General features: G+C 36.1%; 1 protein-coding gene across 1 annotated transcript in view; it reads left to right on the top strand.

The window, feature by feature from the left end:
- PAPPA2 (pappalysin 2) overlaps positions 1-17,527 on the top strand; it is a gene marked incomplete at both ends in the record, with an annotated part of 161,357 nt that overhangs the window by 40,593 nt on the left and 103,237 nt on the right. Inside the window, one exon of the mRNA XM_081325236.1 lies at positions 4,885-5,030. Coding sequence (XP_081181362.1) covers positions 4,885-5,030 — 146 coding nt within the window. The remainder of the gene's footprint in view (positions 1-4,884; positions 5,031-17,527) is intronic.

Below are 17,527 nucleotides of genomic sequence, written 5' to 3'. Positions count from 1 at the left end.
TAAAGATGCCAAGAGGGAAGCATGATTGGCACAAAAGGAAGGCAAGAGTTAGATTTTTTAAAAAATGAACTTGTTTCTCTTTGGGGATTCCTAAAGATAGACTATAAAAATATCTTTTTTGTGGATTAAGGGGAATCTCTAAAAAATATAACTGATTTTACATTTAGCTTTTAGATCTGTAAAGGAAAACAAAAGTAAGCTCTTAGACTATAACTCCGAACTATATCTTAGAACTTGGAATGACATATCAAAAGATAATATTTTAATAATTGATGTACGGTCAAATTGACTTATAGAATATTCAGTGGTTACTTTTGAGTCATAGTATAGAACCTAGATTTTTATATATAAAAGATAGTATTTTAATAATTGTTGAAAGGTTAAGGCAAAAAACATAGTTCTAATTTATTTATTTATTTATTTATTTTATTACATTTATATACCGCCCTTTCCCGAAGGACTCAGGGCGGTTTACAGGGTGATTAAAAAACCAAGATACAAAAGTTAAAAACAAATTTTTTTAAAAAAAATATATTTGTCCCTGCATAAATAAAACCCCAGTTAAAATAAGATTAATCCTCAGCCTGGGCCAGAGAGCTCGAAGAGCCAGGTCTTCAGGCCCCAGTGGAATGAACGGAGGTCATCATAACTGGTGATTTGTTAAGATGAAAATTAGACTTCAATGGTAAAGCATAAGAATGCTTTGTAATGAACAATATAAGTTTTGTAGACAAAAGAATTATTCTTTATTGAAATAGGGAATTGTGGGTTACCCAAAAATTAAGCTTTTTCCTATACACTATAGGCCACTTTAGAACATCCTTTTGCAATTAGATAAAATTTAAAAACAGGATATTGATATGTATTACTGAAAATATATTTTAAGTTTTGTTGATTGACTAGGTTACAACTAGAAATGTACTAACTTGCCTATTTTGACTATGTAATAACTAAGGGAAGTAGAGAGGGCATCTCTGTTGATGTAGCCTGAACTATTTACAACTGGTTATTTCTTATTTTAACTACCCAACCACCATATTGTTTCACAAATACATGTATATGTAAATATTAAAAAATCAATAAAACTTGTCTATAAAAAAATGCTTTGAGCTCCCTCTTAATATATACTGGTTTAGACATGGGGAAGATTTTGGATCAGAAGGTAATTCACCACTAGGGTCGAGATCAGTATATCTTTTCATTTCCATTTTATAATTGTTTCACCAAAGATAGGTTAATGAGTGATCAAGAGAACTGAACTGACATTCTTGTCCTGAAAATACTGGTTCCATCCCTTTCATCACCAGGATTGCTAAGTTCATTCTGATAAGAGATCACATCCAGTTCCACAATTTAATTCAGAACCAAACCAGATGTTACAATAATTTTGTGATAAGCAAGTATGCCCATTTTTTAAAAAAAAGAATTCTCAAAGAAATGGTAGCAGTGGTTTTCATCAGGTCTACCACATTTTGAGATTGGCAAAACAATAGATTTACAGAGGTTGGACCCTTTTGATTTTTTAAACTAATGCGTTCTATTCTGTATTGATCTGTGCATTAGGTCTATTTTATCTGACCAGATTTCTGTTACTGATACATAAAAATATTGGCCTGTGAACTTGAAGAACTTAGAATGTTTGTTGAAAGGGTTCTGGAAAACCAAGTCTTGTCATTGTGCATAGAATGACCGAATGTTTGCCATTCAGAGAGGAAATCCCATAATGGACAAAATGAAATGATTATTATACATTGACTTAGTTTTCAGCAATGGCTATGGGTTCATCATGATGTTTCTGTATAACCTCTGCACTATATTCTTGAGAAAAAAACTCTAAATGGAACAAGCCAAAAGTATTTTGACACTGCATTTGCTCTATAATTTCTACCAGATAACAAAGATTTTGCTTCCTGAAATTTTTTAGGTATATGAGGGTGGAGGTTCATTCTCCGAGCTTGTGGGTTGGCTTCCAAACATTTCATTACCAGGTTAGATAACATTTCCAGTGGAGTTTAGGGGGTGTCAGTGCCAGTGTTCTTATGTTTATAAGGGCTTCGTGTGGTCAGTAGGCCCACACGAAGCCTTTATAGATGTATCTTATAGATTTTTGGCTGCTAACCAATAGATTGTTATATATGTCAATTATGTAATTAGTCAGATTAAAAAGAAATGGCCACTATGAAAGAATTTGGTTCTTGAACAAGAAAATGTGGCACATGAAGCACATTGATTCAACAAAGATATTTTGGCTTCTGCTTCACATAAAACTTGGACTGATGAAAAATCTTATGAAAACAGGTGAAGGCAGATGAAGGTTTTTGTTATTTGAGACAGATGTTTCCAAGAACAACTGATGCCAAGATTAAGGAAGGCATAAGATCAAATACCATATGGTGTTAATGACGAGTGGCTTAAAGATCTGTCAGTGGAGCCAGAGAAAATCACCTGCGAAGCATTCAAGGATGTTATTGAGAATATTCTTGGCAACTGCAGAGCACCAAACTGCATTTAGCTGGCTGATAAACTTCTTACAGCATGCAAGACCACAAAGTGCAACATATCACTGTAGAATTTCTTTTCTTTTCTTTTTTTTTTTTGCATTTGCACTTCTTTCCCAAAAATCTAGATGCAGTCAGTGATGAACATGGAGTAAGGTTTCACCAGGATATTGCACAATGGAAAAGTAGTATCAGGACTAGTGGAATCCATCGGTGCTAGCTGATTATTGTTGGACACTGCAGCAAGATGCAATGGACATTGAGTACAAACAACAATCAACTGTTGAACTCATGCAGCATACCAAAAACATTATGCAATTGAATATATTATAGTCATTAAAAGATAATTCCATATTTCTCAAGGTTCCTACATGATACAGTCATTCTGAAATTATATTTGTGTTGTGTTTGAAAGAGTCTATTATAATCACCAAAAGGTTTTTTAGGAAGCAAAATGTTTGGGGGAAAAATTGTGGCCCAGTTATATGGGCAAAGAAGAGGAGAAAGAGGAGGGAATGGGGAGTATCGTGGGCATTCACATTCCTCTAAATTGTAGCCCTGTTCACATAAAAGATTTGTGCAGAAATCTCCAGTGTCAAGAGTATCACTGCTGTTGCTTATTAGAACTGTTTGCATTATTTTTATTTTATTTTATTTCAGTTTATCCTGATCTCATTCTCCTTGTTCTCCTCCTGATATTTCACTGGTACATTGCAAACCTGTGATTGCACAGAAGCTGAAACCTGATCCTAGAATGAGCAATGAAGCTTCTGGGTTGTTGTTTTTGTTTTTTTTTTTGTTTGTTTTTACAATGATAGAAATGTTAACTTCTCAACTTGAAAAGAAGAAATGTAAGAGAGAGGAAAAGCTTTCACTGAAAAGCTGCGAATTATTATTATTTTTTTACTATTTATTGAGAGTAAGAGAATATTAAAACAAACCCCCAAACCTTTTGGAAATGGATCTTCTGCCATTGAAGGCTTAACTTGGATCTTTTGGGTGCATCGCTTCTTGGTTTATGAGATGGAAAAGAAAAAGAGCTGGAAAATGGGGGAAGTGTGCTGTGAAAATTTGGAAATAATTGATTGGTTTTCATGTTCCCCACTTCTCCCTTTATATAACACAAGCAATGGTAAATTTGTATGTTTTAACCTTATTTGGTAAAATTATACTGAATGAACAAGCTGGGTAGGCATATTTATGTAACAACCAGAATTTTAAGGGAACTCTTGATTGATGCACATATCATAGGCCTAGATTGTTGTTGTTTAAAATAAAGTAAAATAATTTTTGCTAGATTCTTTTTTCTCTTTTCACTGGCTGCTCCTTAATATAGCATTAAAATAGAGCATCTAACAACTTATTAATATGCTGATAATTTCAGTGGCTCCTCTGATTAATAGCTGTAGTGGGGAGAGGGAGGGAAGGGGCATGCGGAGAGCATAATGGATAAGTATAATTACATAAAATTTATGGAGATACTTCTTTTAAGACATTGCCAGACACTAATGGAGACACCAGAAAGAAAAGTTCCTCCAAGGAGTTGCTTCTTTCTTCCTGGATTTGATTTTTGTTAATGATCTGGTCCCTCTCTTGTGGAAAGGTTCATGATTGGATATCTGTGTTATATTTATCAGTTGTGGCTGGAATATGCTACTTTTCATCATGTCGTTGTTCCAATTTTTTTTTTGCTTCTATGGAGCAATAACTTAAAAATCTTAAATTGATTTGTAATGAAATTAAAGAAACGTAGAGAAAAAAATTGTTGTGCACAACAAAGTCCCTCTACATAAGATAGAGATAACTCTCTAAATATGATGGACCTCAGTCCAAATAGGGTCCACCAAAGACATGAAAAACTTCCTACCTGGAACACAAAATCCAGTTAGGGAATGGAGGAGCTTGTGTCCAGGCTTTGGAGCTGATAAGTTTTGTAGCCTTGATGTAACAAAATTAATAGGATCCTACTTCTGTTGCAATTTTTTCATCCCTTGCTATATTGTGCAGGATACTTTATTTCAAGCCAATGCTGAATCAAGAGATTGTTTGGATGCCCATGGACTTGCAATAAGAAGTGATTATTCTCTGGATCATAGAACCACCTGGATCTAAAAAATACCTGAACTGTAATGTAAAGATGTATCAGTCCACTGTTGCTTGTTCTGACTGGCCACAGCTCTTCCCAAACTCAAGAAGAGATTTTTCCAGACTGTAACTTTCGCTTGAGTTCCCTTTAAATGCTGGAGTTTAAATATGGATCAGCCTATGTGCAGCACTGCACATGTTTCCCTCTCATGAAGATGTTCGATTTAAATTGAACTAAATTTTATTGTGATTTATCTGTTTAATTATTAACTTTTACTTCTTTCCTCTACTGACTCTGCAGGGCCTATATGAGCATGAAGGAACTTAAAGAAGTCCTTCAGCTGAACAGCACACATTTCCTCAATATCTATTTTGCCAGCTCCGTGCAAGAAGAGCTAGCTGGTGCTGGCACCTGGCCTTGGGACAAGGATGCCCTCAGCCACCTGGGTAAGTATAGCTCTTGAGGCTTATCGGTTGGCTTTGGTACATATTACATACCTGTTATAGTTACAGAGCCAATTTCTTGTAGTGGTTAAAGTGTTGTCCTACAAATTAGAAATTCTATTACCATCTTAGGCATGAAAGCCAGTTGGGTGACCTTGGGCCAGTCACTTTCTCTCAGCCCAACTTACCTCACAGGTTTATTGTTGTAGGGAAAATAGGCAGTCCTTAAGGACTATTGGTATGTTCGTTACCTTGAGTTGGATAGAAATGAAAGGCAGGATAAAAATATTTTTTTTAAAAAATGATTCAACATTATCCTTCGTAGCATAAGCCCAGTTTAGGCTAGCACAGTGATGTGCAGTCATTTCAGGCTGAGGATTGTATTGGAAATGTGGTTGTCAGAGTAGACAGGGTTAAGGCAAAAATTGTTTTTGATTTAATTTTACATAAATGTGAGAACATTGTACAAGTATTTAATAAATGTTTCCTTTGTTATTTTAAAGTGAAACTGCTATTTAAATGTTGGGAAGATAGAATCAATAGTTTATCATGCTCCACAGTTATAGATAATGATCCTTAAAAAGTCAGTCTTTCCTTTTCTCCTACAACCTTCTAGTTTGCTTCTTCCATGTATAGATAATATGGGCAGTCTTGAAGGGAAAACAAGATCAGCCTTATACATACTAATAAATATGGAGCACAGTTAGTCAGGAGTTCCATAGGATCATTGTATTCATCTTTGACTATTTAAATGAGGTTTTCTTACCACACCTTCAAAATGAATTTAATAAATATATATTCTACAGCTGTTTGGGATTGTCTTTAAGAGAATCTCTTCTCCACAAGATATTAATAATGGTAGTAGATACAAAGCTAGGATATCCACTTTCCTTTTACCTCCTTGGCTCAGGTGCCTTTGGACAACAAACTATATCTCCATGACATTATTCATGTACTGTACATATGAAAAAGGCATTTTCCAGAATTTTTGTTAAATTTAAAAAGAAATTTTGTAAAATATATACCGGTATCTTAATTATTATGTCATTATACAATAAAAATGCATCTTTTTTTCTACAAAGTACACTTGAGAAAAATAGCCATTTATCCATTTTAATTCGAAAGTTTGTATATGTAGTTTACTCCTCAGAATGGCTTTGGGAGTATCTGCACTATTTTGGTCAAATTTAAAATGTTAAAACATTATTTCATTTATGACCATGGATATAAATCAAAAGGAAATATATGCACCAAAGAGATATCAGAAACAATGTGACATATATATTAATTTCAATTTACAAAGTTAGTCACCCTTCTGGACAGCCCCTTTTAAGATGATTTTGTCATGTTAATTGGATAAAAAAGTAACATAAAAATGCAACCTTGATATTTTATTAAAGAGGAGGAGATATATACTAAATTAACTATTTGTTTTTTTGCTTACTGGATTTATGGGGCTGCCCGTTTCACACATATGACTCAGGGTGGCTTGCAATGTTTAAAACAATAAAAAACATGTACAGAAATATAAAATCCATAGAAGCCAGTAAAAAGATCTGAGCTAAACTCCCAAGATTCACATAGCCACACAAGAGGCTGCCTTCAACATTTAGGCCCCAGGCTCACACACAGAGTCCTGTCTTCAGACCTTACAAAAGGACAACAGGGATGGCTCCCATCTGATCTTTGGAGGGATGGCATTCCAGAAGGTGCTATGATAGAAAAGGCTGTTCTTCTGGGCTCTGCCAGCTTGTCACTCTTTAGTTGATGGCACCCAGAGCATGCATGGGATGGGTTGAAACAACCGGAAAGAGACGGTCTTGCAGGTAACCCTTATATTCTTATAGAAGTTATAGTCACTTCTTGTGAAACGGGCAACTATATAAGTTTGACAGATAGATAGACAGGCAAACGTGACTCTTGTTCCTTATTTGCCTACCAGTTTGTTCCGTAATCACAACGGTATATTTGAATGCATTTTATATGACATATCTATGCAATAACCATGTAACTGAGTTGTTGGTTAATATAAGTGTGCAGAATCTGCCTGTGCAACTTTTATGTGCTGTCAGACAAAATCTTTTTGTATCTGAGAATTTATCTTTAGTGGTAGGCAAAAAGGGAAAAAGAGCCAGAGTAATATATAGAGTAATATACGGGTTATCCTTTTGGTTGTCCTAGAAATACATAGACAAATTTAATATCTGAATATGGTATCTTCATGTATCTTCTTTGTGGAAGTCTGCCAATTGGAGCACAGTGAAATGTGCGAATTACATCATCCTATGCTATTTTGGAATACTGAGCTGATCTAAGTACCCAGCTGGCCTTTTGTACGCTTAAATGGATTGATTTTATTATCTTTCCTGATGAGGCTGACAATCTATATTTAGGGTCCTCAGTGTGAGCTATGGTTCGGCATGATTATTAGTCATTGTGATTATAGTAGATAAAGAGAAACCATAATGGAGCAATTTCTTCCATAATGTGTGCTTCCAGAATGAGAGGGATTTATCTAACAAAATTAAGAATTACATTTTAATTTTACCAAAGATCAAAAATTCTTACTACTTCACCAAAAACTGTTTAGTTCCATTTTAATACAGAGAACTGGATTTGGGGGTTCTTGCAATCCACTGGGCATTTTGTGTCCTGTAAGTTAAAAGTCCATTGCATCTTGGACAATTCAGCATATTCTTTGATGCCATTGAAATTTGGCTTAATAATGTGTAAAAACAAAGAGGCCAAGAGTAGTTCTAGATGATTCTTGATTTTTTTTAGAAGAGATGAAATCTAGTCTTAATGCTTTAATTGATTGCAGTTTCTTGGCTAATACTACAATATCAGAAGTTCAGAGAGCTAATTGGATGGTAATTCATCAACAATATCAAGATCTAAAGTCAGCTTCCCATTCTGTCTTTTAGCAAATAATTTATGAAATTGATCTTCCCATCCAACCACGTATATGTGTGACTATTTAGTCCTGAGGGCTTCTGGGAAGAGGTCTGGCAGTTACTTGCCAAAGCAAGAACTTCTGCCAATTATACAGCAGACGTTTGAGCCAGATGTAGAGACTGTCTTTTTCTTTTTGATTTTTAAAAACTTACTATTCTATCTCAGATGCTGTGAATGATGGTGTATTAGCTTAATATTTTTGAATGACCTTAATAAAAGGTCTCTCTCTTTTTTGCATTTTAAAAAATCTTCATCAAGCGAGTATTTTTCTTTTTCTCTCTGTTTTCAACTTCATTTGGAACTCATCAGTACTGGATCTTGTACATGGTAGAGCCATTCAATATTGTCAGGCAGAGAACTGCCCTGTCTAGGTGTGATATAAAATCACATCTGGAGATGTATGATGTTGGGAGAATGGTCTCATCTCAGAAGGAGGAATTTTAGTTTCAGGATTAGCACAGGTGGTTGCTTCAGTGAAAAGTTTAGTGTTGATGGCATATAGGACAGATGTTCCAGATAAAGTGATTAGATAAAACTAGCTAATAACATGTAGCGAACATTAAAAGTATGAACAGTTCTGAGTACATAAGAGATGGTTCGGGATGATCTGTACCTGAACTGAAACATTTGTTACTGCCTCCTAGTGGGATATAGTATTTATATAGTTTTTATTTTTTTAAAAATTATATACACTGTCCAGAGTGGCTCTGTCAGTGAGATGGGAAGTTTCTAAATGTGATATATAAATAAATATTTTAGTCTTCATATGGAACTAAACATAATATATTGTACTGTTTCAGTAAAGTTATGTTTATATGATTAGACATTATAAACAGTCTACTATTTAGACAGCTTAAAGTATTGAAAAAAGAAAAATGAAAGAAATTTCTATCAATATTTATTACACTTTAGGATGTCGTATTAAAAGCATAAAATTATTTGTCTTTTTCATTCAAAGTTAAATATAACATTTAAAATGCATTAGTTATATTATAATGGCTTCGACCTTAAGCAAATTATTTGATATTAAACTCTCTATTGTATTGTATGTCAAAATATATAATGTTGATAAAAAGTGGAAAAGATAGACAAAGCAAATTTAGCAAAAATTAAAATACCTAAAAAATTAATGAATAAAGAAATAATGGTAAAAAAGCTGTTGGTTTCTGATTACCCCCTTTTGCTAATTTGCAAAATTTGTGGACATCCTTAAAAGTCAGACGGTAAATGTATTATATTTACCATCCTGTGTGATGTGTTGTAAACAGAACTGTTGGTTCAATGGATAAATAGAAACAGTTACTCTAGAAAAAAGCTGTTTGAGAAGAATAATTGCGGGGGGGGGGAATCAAGAATGAGGGATTTTCTTCACAGCAGCATGGGTAGACTTGAGCAGCAGCAATGATGATGATGATGATGATAATAATAATGAAGTTGGAAAGGACCTTGGAGGTCATCTAGTCCAATCCCCCACTCAGGCAGGAAACCTTATACCATTTCAGGCAAATGGCTGTCCAGTCTCTTCTTAAAAACTTCCAGTGTTGGAGCATTCACAACTTCTGGAGGCAGGTTGTTCCACTGGTTAATTGTTCTAACTGTCAGGAAGTTTCTCCTTAGTTCTAGGTTGCTTCTCTCCTTGGTTAATTTCCATCCGTTGCTTCTTGCCCTGCCTTTGGGCACTTTGGAGAATAGCTTGACTCCCTCTTCTTTGTGGCTGCCCCTGAGATATTGGAACACTGCTATCATGTCCCCCCTCGTCCTTCTCTTCATTAAACTAGACATACCCAATTCCAGCAACCATTCCTTATATGTTTTAGCCTCCAGTCCCCTAATAATCTCTGTTGAGGGGAGGGAGTGGAAAGAGAGAAGAGGAAGCTCTGGGAAGATTTTTTGGGGGGAGAGGCTGGTGCAGTGGAGTGATATCCTTGGCAGGGAGCTGTTCCTTATTGTTGTAACCATCACAGTAAGGAACAAAAACAGGCCAGTATGGCAGCTCCAATGGTTGTGGGGAGACAGGGAGTGGAAGGCACTGGGAAGATAGGTACAGGTCAGCCAGTGCATTAGGCTACATCAGGACATCATTGATGGTGGCTGAAGGAAAGGATGCGATTGAAGGGAAGTCTGGGAAGTTCAGATAACGGAGATGAGGAGAGACTGTACCCAGTCTTGTCTTATTTGCCATTCAGAACGACTCCAAGATCCCTCCAGAGTTTGGTTCAAAATGTGCTGTATTTTATTTTGGCCAACCTTGACCAATCTAAAACAGTTTAGCAGAACTTTCCAAATGCAATGTTTGTTTCAGGCTTGAAACAAAATATTTTCTGTTTTATCCACACTTCTTTTTTACTTAATATGCAAACTATTTTACATAGACTTAGCAGACCTACTGAATTGCTAGGAACAGCCACATAATCAATGCTTGTGATTCTATTTGCAGCATAGTATGTAAATTCATCCAGATTATTGTTTGGTACAGTATCATTTGTAAATTTAAATAAACAAAGATTTAGATTGAACAGAGACCTGTTGTTATTTGTTAGCTGCGAAGTCGTGTCCGACCCATCGCGACCCTATGGACAACATTCCTCCAGGCCTTCCTGTCCTCTACCATCTTCTGGAGTCCATTTAAGCTCGCGCCTACTGCTTCAGTGACTCCATCCAGCCACCTCATTCTCTGTCGTCCCCTTCTTCTATTGCCCTCGATCTTTCCCAGCATTAGGCTCTTCTCCAGTGAGTCCTTCCTTCTCATTAGGTGGCCAAAGTATTTGAGTTTTAGCTTCACAATCTGGCCTTCTAAAGAGCAGTCAGGATTGATCTCCTCTAGGACTGACCGGTTTGATCGCCTTGCAGTCCAAGGGACTCGCAGGAGTCTTCTCCAGCACCACAGTTCAAAGGCCTCAATTCTTTGGCGCTCAGCCTTTCTTATGGTCCAACTTTCACTGCCATACATTGCAACTGGGAAGACCATAGCCTTGACTATACGCACTTTTGTTGACAGGGTGATGTCTCTGCTTTTTAGTGTGCTGTCTAGATTTGCCATGGCTTTCCTCCCCAGGAGCAAGCGTCTTTTAATTTCTTGGCTACAGTCCCCGTCTGCAGTGATCTTGGAGCCCAGGAAAATAAAATCTGTCACTACCTCCATTTCTTCCCCATCTATTTGCCAGGAATTGAGAGGGCCAGATGCCATGATCTTGGTTTTCTTAATGTTAAGTTTCAACCCAAGTTTTGCACTCTCCTTCTTCACCTGCAACAAGAGGCTCTTTAGTTCTTCTTCACTTTCTGCCATTAGAGTGGTATCATCTGCGTATCTTAGGTTGTTGATATTTCTTCCGGCAATCTTAATTCCAACTTTTGATTCATCTAGCCCTGCCTTTCTCATGATGTGCTCTGCATATAAGTTAAATAGACCTGTATAATTGCTCATTAGGCCTTTAGAGTATTTAAAGAATAAGAGAACTGCTATTAAATTTTCAGAAAGGTAGAGTTAAACTGCTTCACAGTCACTGGGAGTCAGGTGGCATATAAATTAAATACATTATTATAATCTGTTCACAATAGTGAGAAATCACAGCTGCCAACTTAGATGGTATTCACCTTCATATGTATCAAGTTCTTCCCAAGAAACTAGGATGTTGTGATGTATCATTGTAATATATGTGTGGGTTCACACAGTGTAGCTTTGCAATTGACAGAAGGAAATGTTGTTAATGCACAAATTTTCTAAGGTCCAGGATTTTTTGGTATGGCACCAAATGTGTGGATAACCACTGGGATCACCACAGTGATTTAGGCCATAATCTTTCAATTTCAATTTTTGAGATCTTTTTACTTTGTGATCTTCTCCATTTTTTATCTTCTATTCTACTATTCTCTGGTAGTGCTACATCAATTACCTATACTTTCATCGTTTCTATATCTGGTGTATCTATTCGGAAATCCCATGATATCTAACCTGCTCATTTTCTACTATTTTTTCCACTCTATGTTCCCACCAGTTTTTCATTACTGGTACATGATCACTTTTAACAATGTTTCAGTGAATCATTTTGGTGACTGTGTTATATTATTGTTTATCATCTGTTTGTGCAAGCTTCTTGCCCGAGCTGAGTATAATAATAAATGAGTATTATGGTTGGTTGCAGAGTCAGCCAGATGTTTAGACTGGATTCCCACCTATTGTATCCTTCACAAGGACTCAGAATAGGCAGATTTTGTTGTTTGATGGCATTAAAAGTATCACTGTTCCAAATAAAGCTGCCTTTTGCAATTGACTGATGGTGATTTTGTCAATGCCAATGATATTCAAATGGTATTACAGTTGTTTTAGAATTGTACCCAAGGTGCCTATTACTATTGGCATTATCTTTGCTTTATTATTATTCTAAAATAACATATGCTAATATGAAATATGCCTTTAATTGCATCTTTCAAGCACTATGTCAAATACTAATAATACTGTCTTAGACTACAAATTACAAGCCATAGCATGTGTTTCAACTGGTTGTATTATACATCTTGATTAGTCTGATGTTTGTACATTTTACAACCATAATTATTGCAATATACCTATTAATGAAGATGCAGAGCACCCTCAACTTTCCTCTTCTATATCTTTGAGTTGCATTCAAAGGATGGGAAGTAAATCTGTTCAGGTGTGAAAATACACGAGCCAGATCTGCTGGTAAAGTAAGATGTTAAAATTAGATCAGAATTTGAAAATTAAAAGATTTTTAGATTTGCTTTTGAACCCAGCAATATCTCAGGTGACAACTATTTTGGATATTTCTCTTGATAATATGATATAGGTCACAGGTGTCAGACTTACCATGTCACGTGATGTGTCACAACGTATCGCAACTCTTTTTGCATTGCTGGCAATGGGGTGGGCTCAGCTTCGGTATGATGAAACTGGCCCACGGGCCGGCAGTTTGACATTCCTGATATAGGTGCTTTTCTGTGACCTTTTCACTACACATGCATCAACATAAAGGAGAAATTTTGAAAGCTGTCAAGCTTTTTTCATGATACTAATGATATTCAATTAATTTTGAACCAAGTTGATATGGATTTGTCAATTATGTATCTGAGCCTGCAGATTTTGCTCCATAAAATAGGCTGCCCCATAAATATGATAGTTAGATGATACATTATAGATACAGGTGAAACTCGAAAAATTAGAATATTGTGCAAAAGTTCATTTATTTCAGTAATGCAACTTAAAAGGGGAAACTAATATATGAGGAAGACTCATTACATGCAAAGCAAAATAGTTCAAGCTCATGAAAACCCCAAATCCACAATCTCAGAAAATTAGAATATTGTGAAAAGGTGCAATATTCTAGGCTCAAAGTGTCCCACTCTAATCAGCTAATTAAGCCATAACACCTGCAAAGGGTTCCTGAGCCTTTAAATGGTCTCTCAGTCTGGTTCAGTAGGAATCACAATCATGGGGAAGACTGCTGACCTGACAGTTGTGCAGAAAACCATCATTGACACCCTCCATAAGGAGGGAAAGCCTCAAAAGGTAATTGCAAAAGAAGTTGGATGTTCCCAAAGTGCTGTATCAAAGCACATTAATAGAAAGTTACGTGGAAGGGAAAAGTGTGGAAGAAAAAGGTGCACAAGCAGTAGGGATGACCGTAGCCTGGAGAGGATTGTCAGGAAAAGGCCATTCAAAAGTGTTGGGGACTTTCACAAGGAGTGGACTGAGGCTGGAGTCAGTGCATCAAGAGCCACCACACAGAGATGGATCCTGGACATGGGCTTCAAATGTCGTATTCCTCTTGTCAAGCCGCTCCTGAACAACAAACAACGTCAGAAGCGTCTTACCTGGGCTAAAGAAAAACAGACCTGGTCTGTTGCTCAGTGGTCCAAGTCCTCTTTTCTGATGAGAGCAACTTTTGCATCTCATTTGGAAACCAAGGACCCAGAGTCTGGAGAAAGACACACTGCACGATGCTTGAAGTCCAGTGTGAAGTTTCCACAGTCTGTTGATTTGGGGAGCCATGTCATCTGCTGGTGTTGGTCCATTGTGCTTCATTAAGTCCAGGGTCAACGCAGCCGTCTACCAGGAGATTTTGGAGCACTTCATGCTTCCTTCCACAGATGAGCTTTATGGGGATGCTGACTTCATTTTCCAGCAGGACTTGGCACCTGCCCACACTGCCAAAAGCACCAAAACCTGGTTCAATGACTGTGGGATTATTGCGCTTGATTGGCCAGCAAACTCGCCTGACCTGAACCCCATAGAGAATCTATGGGGCATTGCCAAGAGAAAGATGAGAGACATGAGACTGAACAATGCAGAAGAGCTGAAGGCCACTATTGAAGCATCCTGGTCTTCCATAACACCTCAGCAGTGCCACAGGCTGATAGCTTCCATGCCACGCCGCATTGAGGCAGTAATTGCTGCAAAAGGGGCCCAAACCAAGTACTGAGTACATATGCATGCTTATACTTGTCAGAGGTCCGATACTGTTGTATGTACACTCCTTGTTTTATTGATTGCATGTAATATTCTAATTTTCTGAGGTTGTGGATTTGGGGTTTTCATGAGCTGTATGCCATAATCATCACAATTATGACAAATCACAGCTTGAACTATCCTGCTTTGCATGTAATGAGTCTATCTCATATATTAGTTTCCCCTTTTAAGTTGCATTACTGAAATAAATGAACTTTTGTACGATATTCTAATTTTCCGACTTTCACCTGTAGATAGATAGATAGATAGATAGATAAATAAAAAGACAGACAGAGAGACAGATAGATAGAAGGTGCCCTGCTGAAATTGACCAAGGAGCTATTACTTCCAGCCCCATCTATAAACAGGCTCACCAAATGTTTTCAAGAAGACCACAAGAAAGTCTGAAAGCAATAACTCTCTCCTATTTTTGCCTTGAAGCCACTGGTATTTATTGACAGACTTCTGCATTCAGAGACTTTGCTTTGCTTTCATAACTAATGCCCTCACCTTCATTAATTTGTATAGTTATACTTTCCCCCCTGGGTGACCAGTATGTAACTTTCCACATATTGTGGGACTCCCGGTACTTTATTCTAATGGACATGTTGACTGGAGTTGCTGGATTTTTGTGAACCAGTAATTCACAAATAATAGTGCATTATGATAGATAATTCTATAAGTCATTAAGCATACTATTTTTTAAAAAAAAATACTAGGACTTTCATTCTACATTCATTTATTCAGTACATGATTTTACTGATCTCTCTCATCCCAGAAATATTGTATGGGACCTGGTTATCTTGGAGAGGTCTAACTGCCTGTAAAAATATACATCTGGTTCTCACCCTCTTACCCAAGAAAATAATAAAAACATTGGCTATTCCTGTACCAAGAACTCCAATTGTACCTTCGAGCCACAAATCATGCTTTATTGTTCCAGCTTAGGCCCATATTCCATGTGGAGCTTTTAACTTCTGCACTATCCATTGATCAGTGTGTGCAGTCTTGCAGAAAATTTAAGCAGCTTCAGTTTCTCCCAGCATATGCTTCACGACTGCCCATTTGCATTAGTATAATGCTTCCTTGTCAGACAACTCCGCTTAAGAAAGTTAAGATTTTAGGGTCACAGTGTCAGGTCTTGTGATAATCAGCATTGACCTTTCAGCTTTCTTGGTCAGTTCCAAGTTGTCAGAAGCCTCAATGTCTTCTATGGTGCCTGAATACTTCAAGCCTGCTGAGCATTTTATGAAGGACTAAGTTCCTGTGTGGTAAATTTTCTGTTCCTATGCAGATGCCAAAACACTGGCCTTTGGGAAAGGAGGATTAATACCTTACTCAGGTTGTGATCTCTTTTGTGAACTCACTTCACAGTACTTCCCTTTCATATTTGATGTGAAAGTCCTGGCCTTTGTAAGGCAACTTGCTAATGGCTTAAAAGATTTGTGAAAGCTGATTCATATCAAGCCCACATGTAAAGAGCAACAATGCATGGAGAGGCCACAACAGATACAAGAGAAGGAAGGGAATGATTTGTGTTCAAGCACCAAAGGCCTTTTTCATAGACCTTCATTGGGACAATCAGTTGGGCTTTCATCAGCTAACCAAAACTTTCATAAGAAAGGAGAGCATTCTCAAATGAACTTTTCTTTATTTGCCCATTTTGAAATCAAGCTAACGACCATAAAGAAAGAGTGAATGAAGTCCAACATTGTCATGATAAATTTTACAGGGCCTCACTCTCTATTTTTTCATTTGGACTTAAAAATGAGAATAGTCAGTTTTAAGGTAAATTGTGACCTCAGCAAACACACTCACTGTTCTTTCTCCTGTATTTGGAGATTCTAAGCTCATATTTAATATGTTACTTTATTGGAAACTCGTTTTTATTTTTTTTAAAAAATATATTTTATTGATTTTTTTAATATAAACATCTTGATATATGGTAAACAGTGTGTTGTCTGGGTTTATATTTACAAAGTAATCATTAACAGTTAATTTCTATATTCCAAAATCCACATAACTTTGCTTGATTTTCTCTTCTTCCAATAATATTCTCTTTGCAATCTAAATTAATACAATTCTTATTAATTTGATAGGTAACAATTAAATATATTTTTCTAAAATTTCTACCAATAATAATCTCATCAATATCATGTTTCTTTTCTATCTGGTCATCTTGGTTGTTTTGTCACAAATCCTGTTTACAATTCTTATTTAAATTTATTTTCCCTAAAATGTTCAAAACATTTCTACTCGTTAAAATTTTCCCAGAATTAATTACCTTAAAGTATTTAAACCTATTTTCATATCTTAAAAAATAAGTAAGAAGAAGACAGAAAAGAAATACAGAAAAAGAAAAGATGTGAGAGGAAAAAAAGAAAAAGAGAAGAAAAAAGAAGAAAAGAAAATAATATACTACTTAAAATACATATCCTTCTTGAACTAGTATACACTTATTTCCAAATAATAAATGCAATCACCTAATCTTTTAACTCTATTCAAAACATTTTCCCATGTTTAGTTATCCATTGGAATTTTCTTAAAATCAGTTACATTTAAATATCTAAACCATTTCCTTTATGTTAATCATCTCACACATTTTTATAGTTCTCATATCGGGGGGGGGGAAAGAAAAAGATACTGTCTTACTTAGAGAGTTAAACCCTCTTAAACTAAAATCTTTCAATTTCTTCAGCCATATTCAAACGTGTTTAATTTTTAAATATTCACTCTGATACACCCCATCATCTAATTCCTCAATTCTCACTTTAGCCCTCTTCTTTTGCCAAGCATCTCTCCCAATAAATATATTCGATTGCATCAAAGAGTCTTTCCATAATCTTGTAAATGTTGTGGATATAGTAGACAAATCAAACATCATGTCTTTGTAAAAAGATTTTGCCCCTTCATATCGTTGAAGATTTCTCTCATCATCCCTTGTCTCCCCATTTCTTGCGGTATTCCCAACAGCTCAGCAATCCATTTTGTCAAATCTTTTTCCTTATCCTCAAATTTACTTTGCGATCTTAGAGTTATCTTTTCAATGTTCAATGTTTCTTGTAAGTCCTTCTCCACTTGG

The sequence above is a fragment of the Vipera berus genome (assembly GCF_964194415.1).
Source record: "Vipera berus genome assembly, chromosome: 3".
Classification (NCBI taxonomy): domain Eukaryota; kingdom Metazoa; phylum Chordata; class Lepidosauria; order Squamata; family Viperidae; genus Vipera; species Vipera berus.
This window is presented reverse-complemented; position numbering and strand designations above follow the sequence as displayed.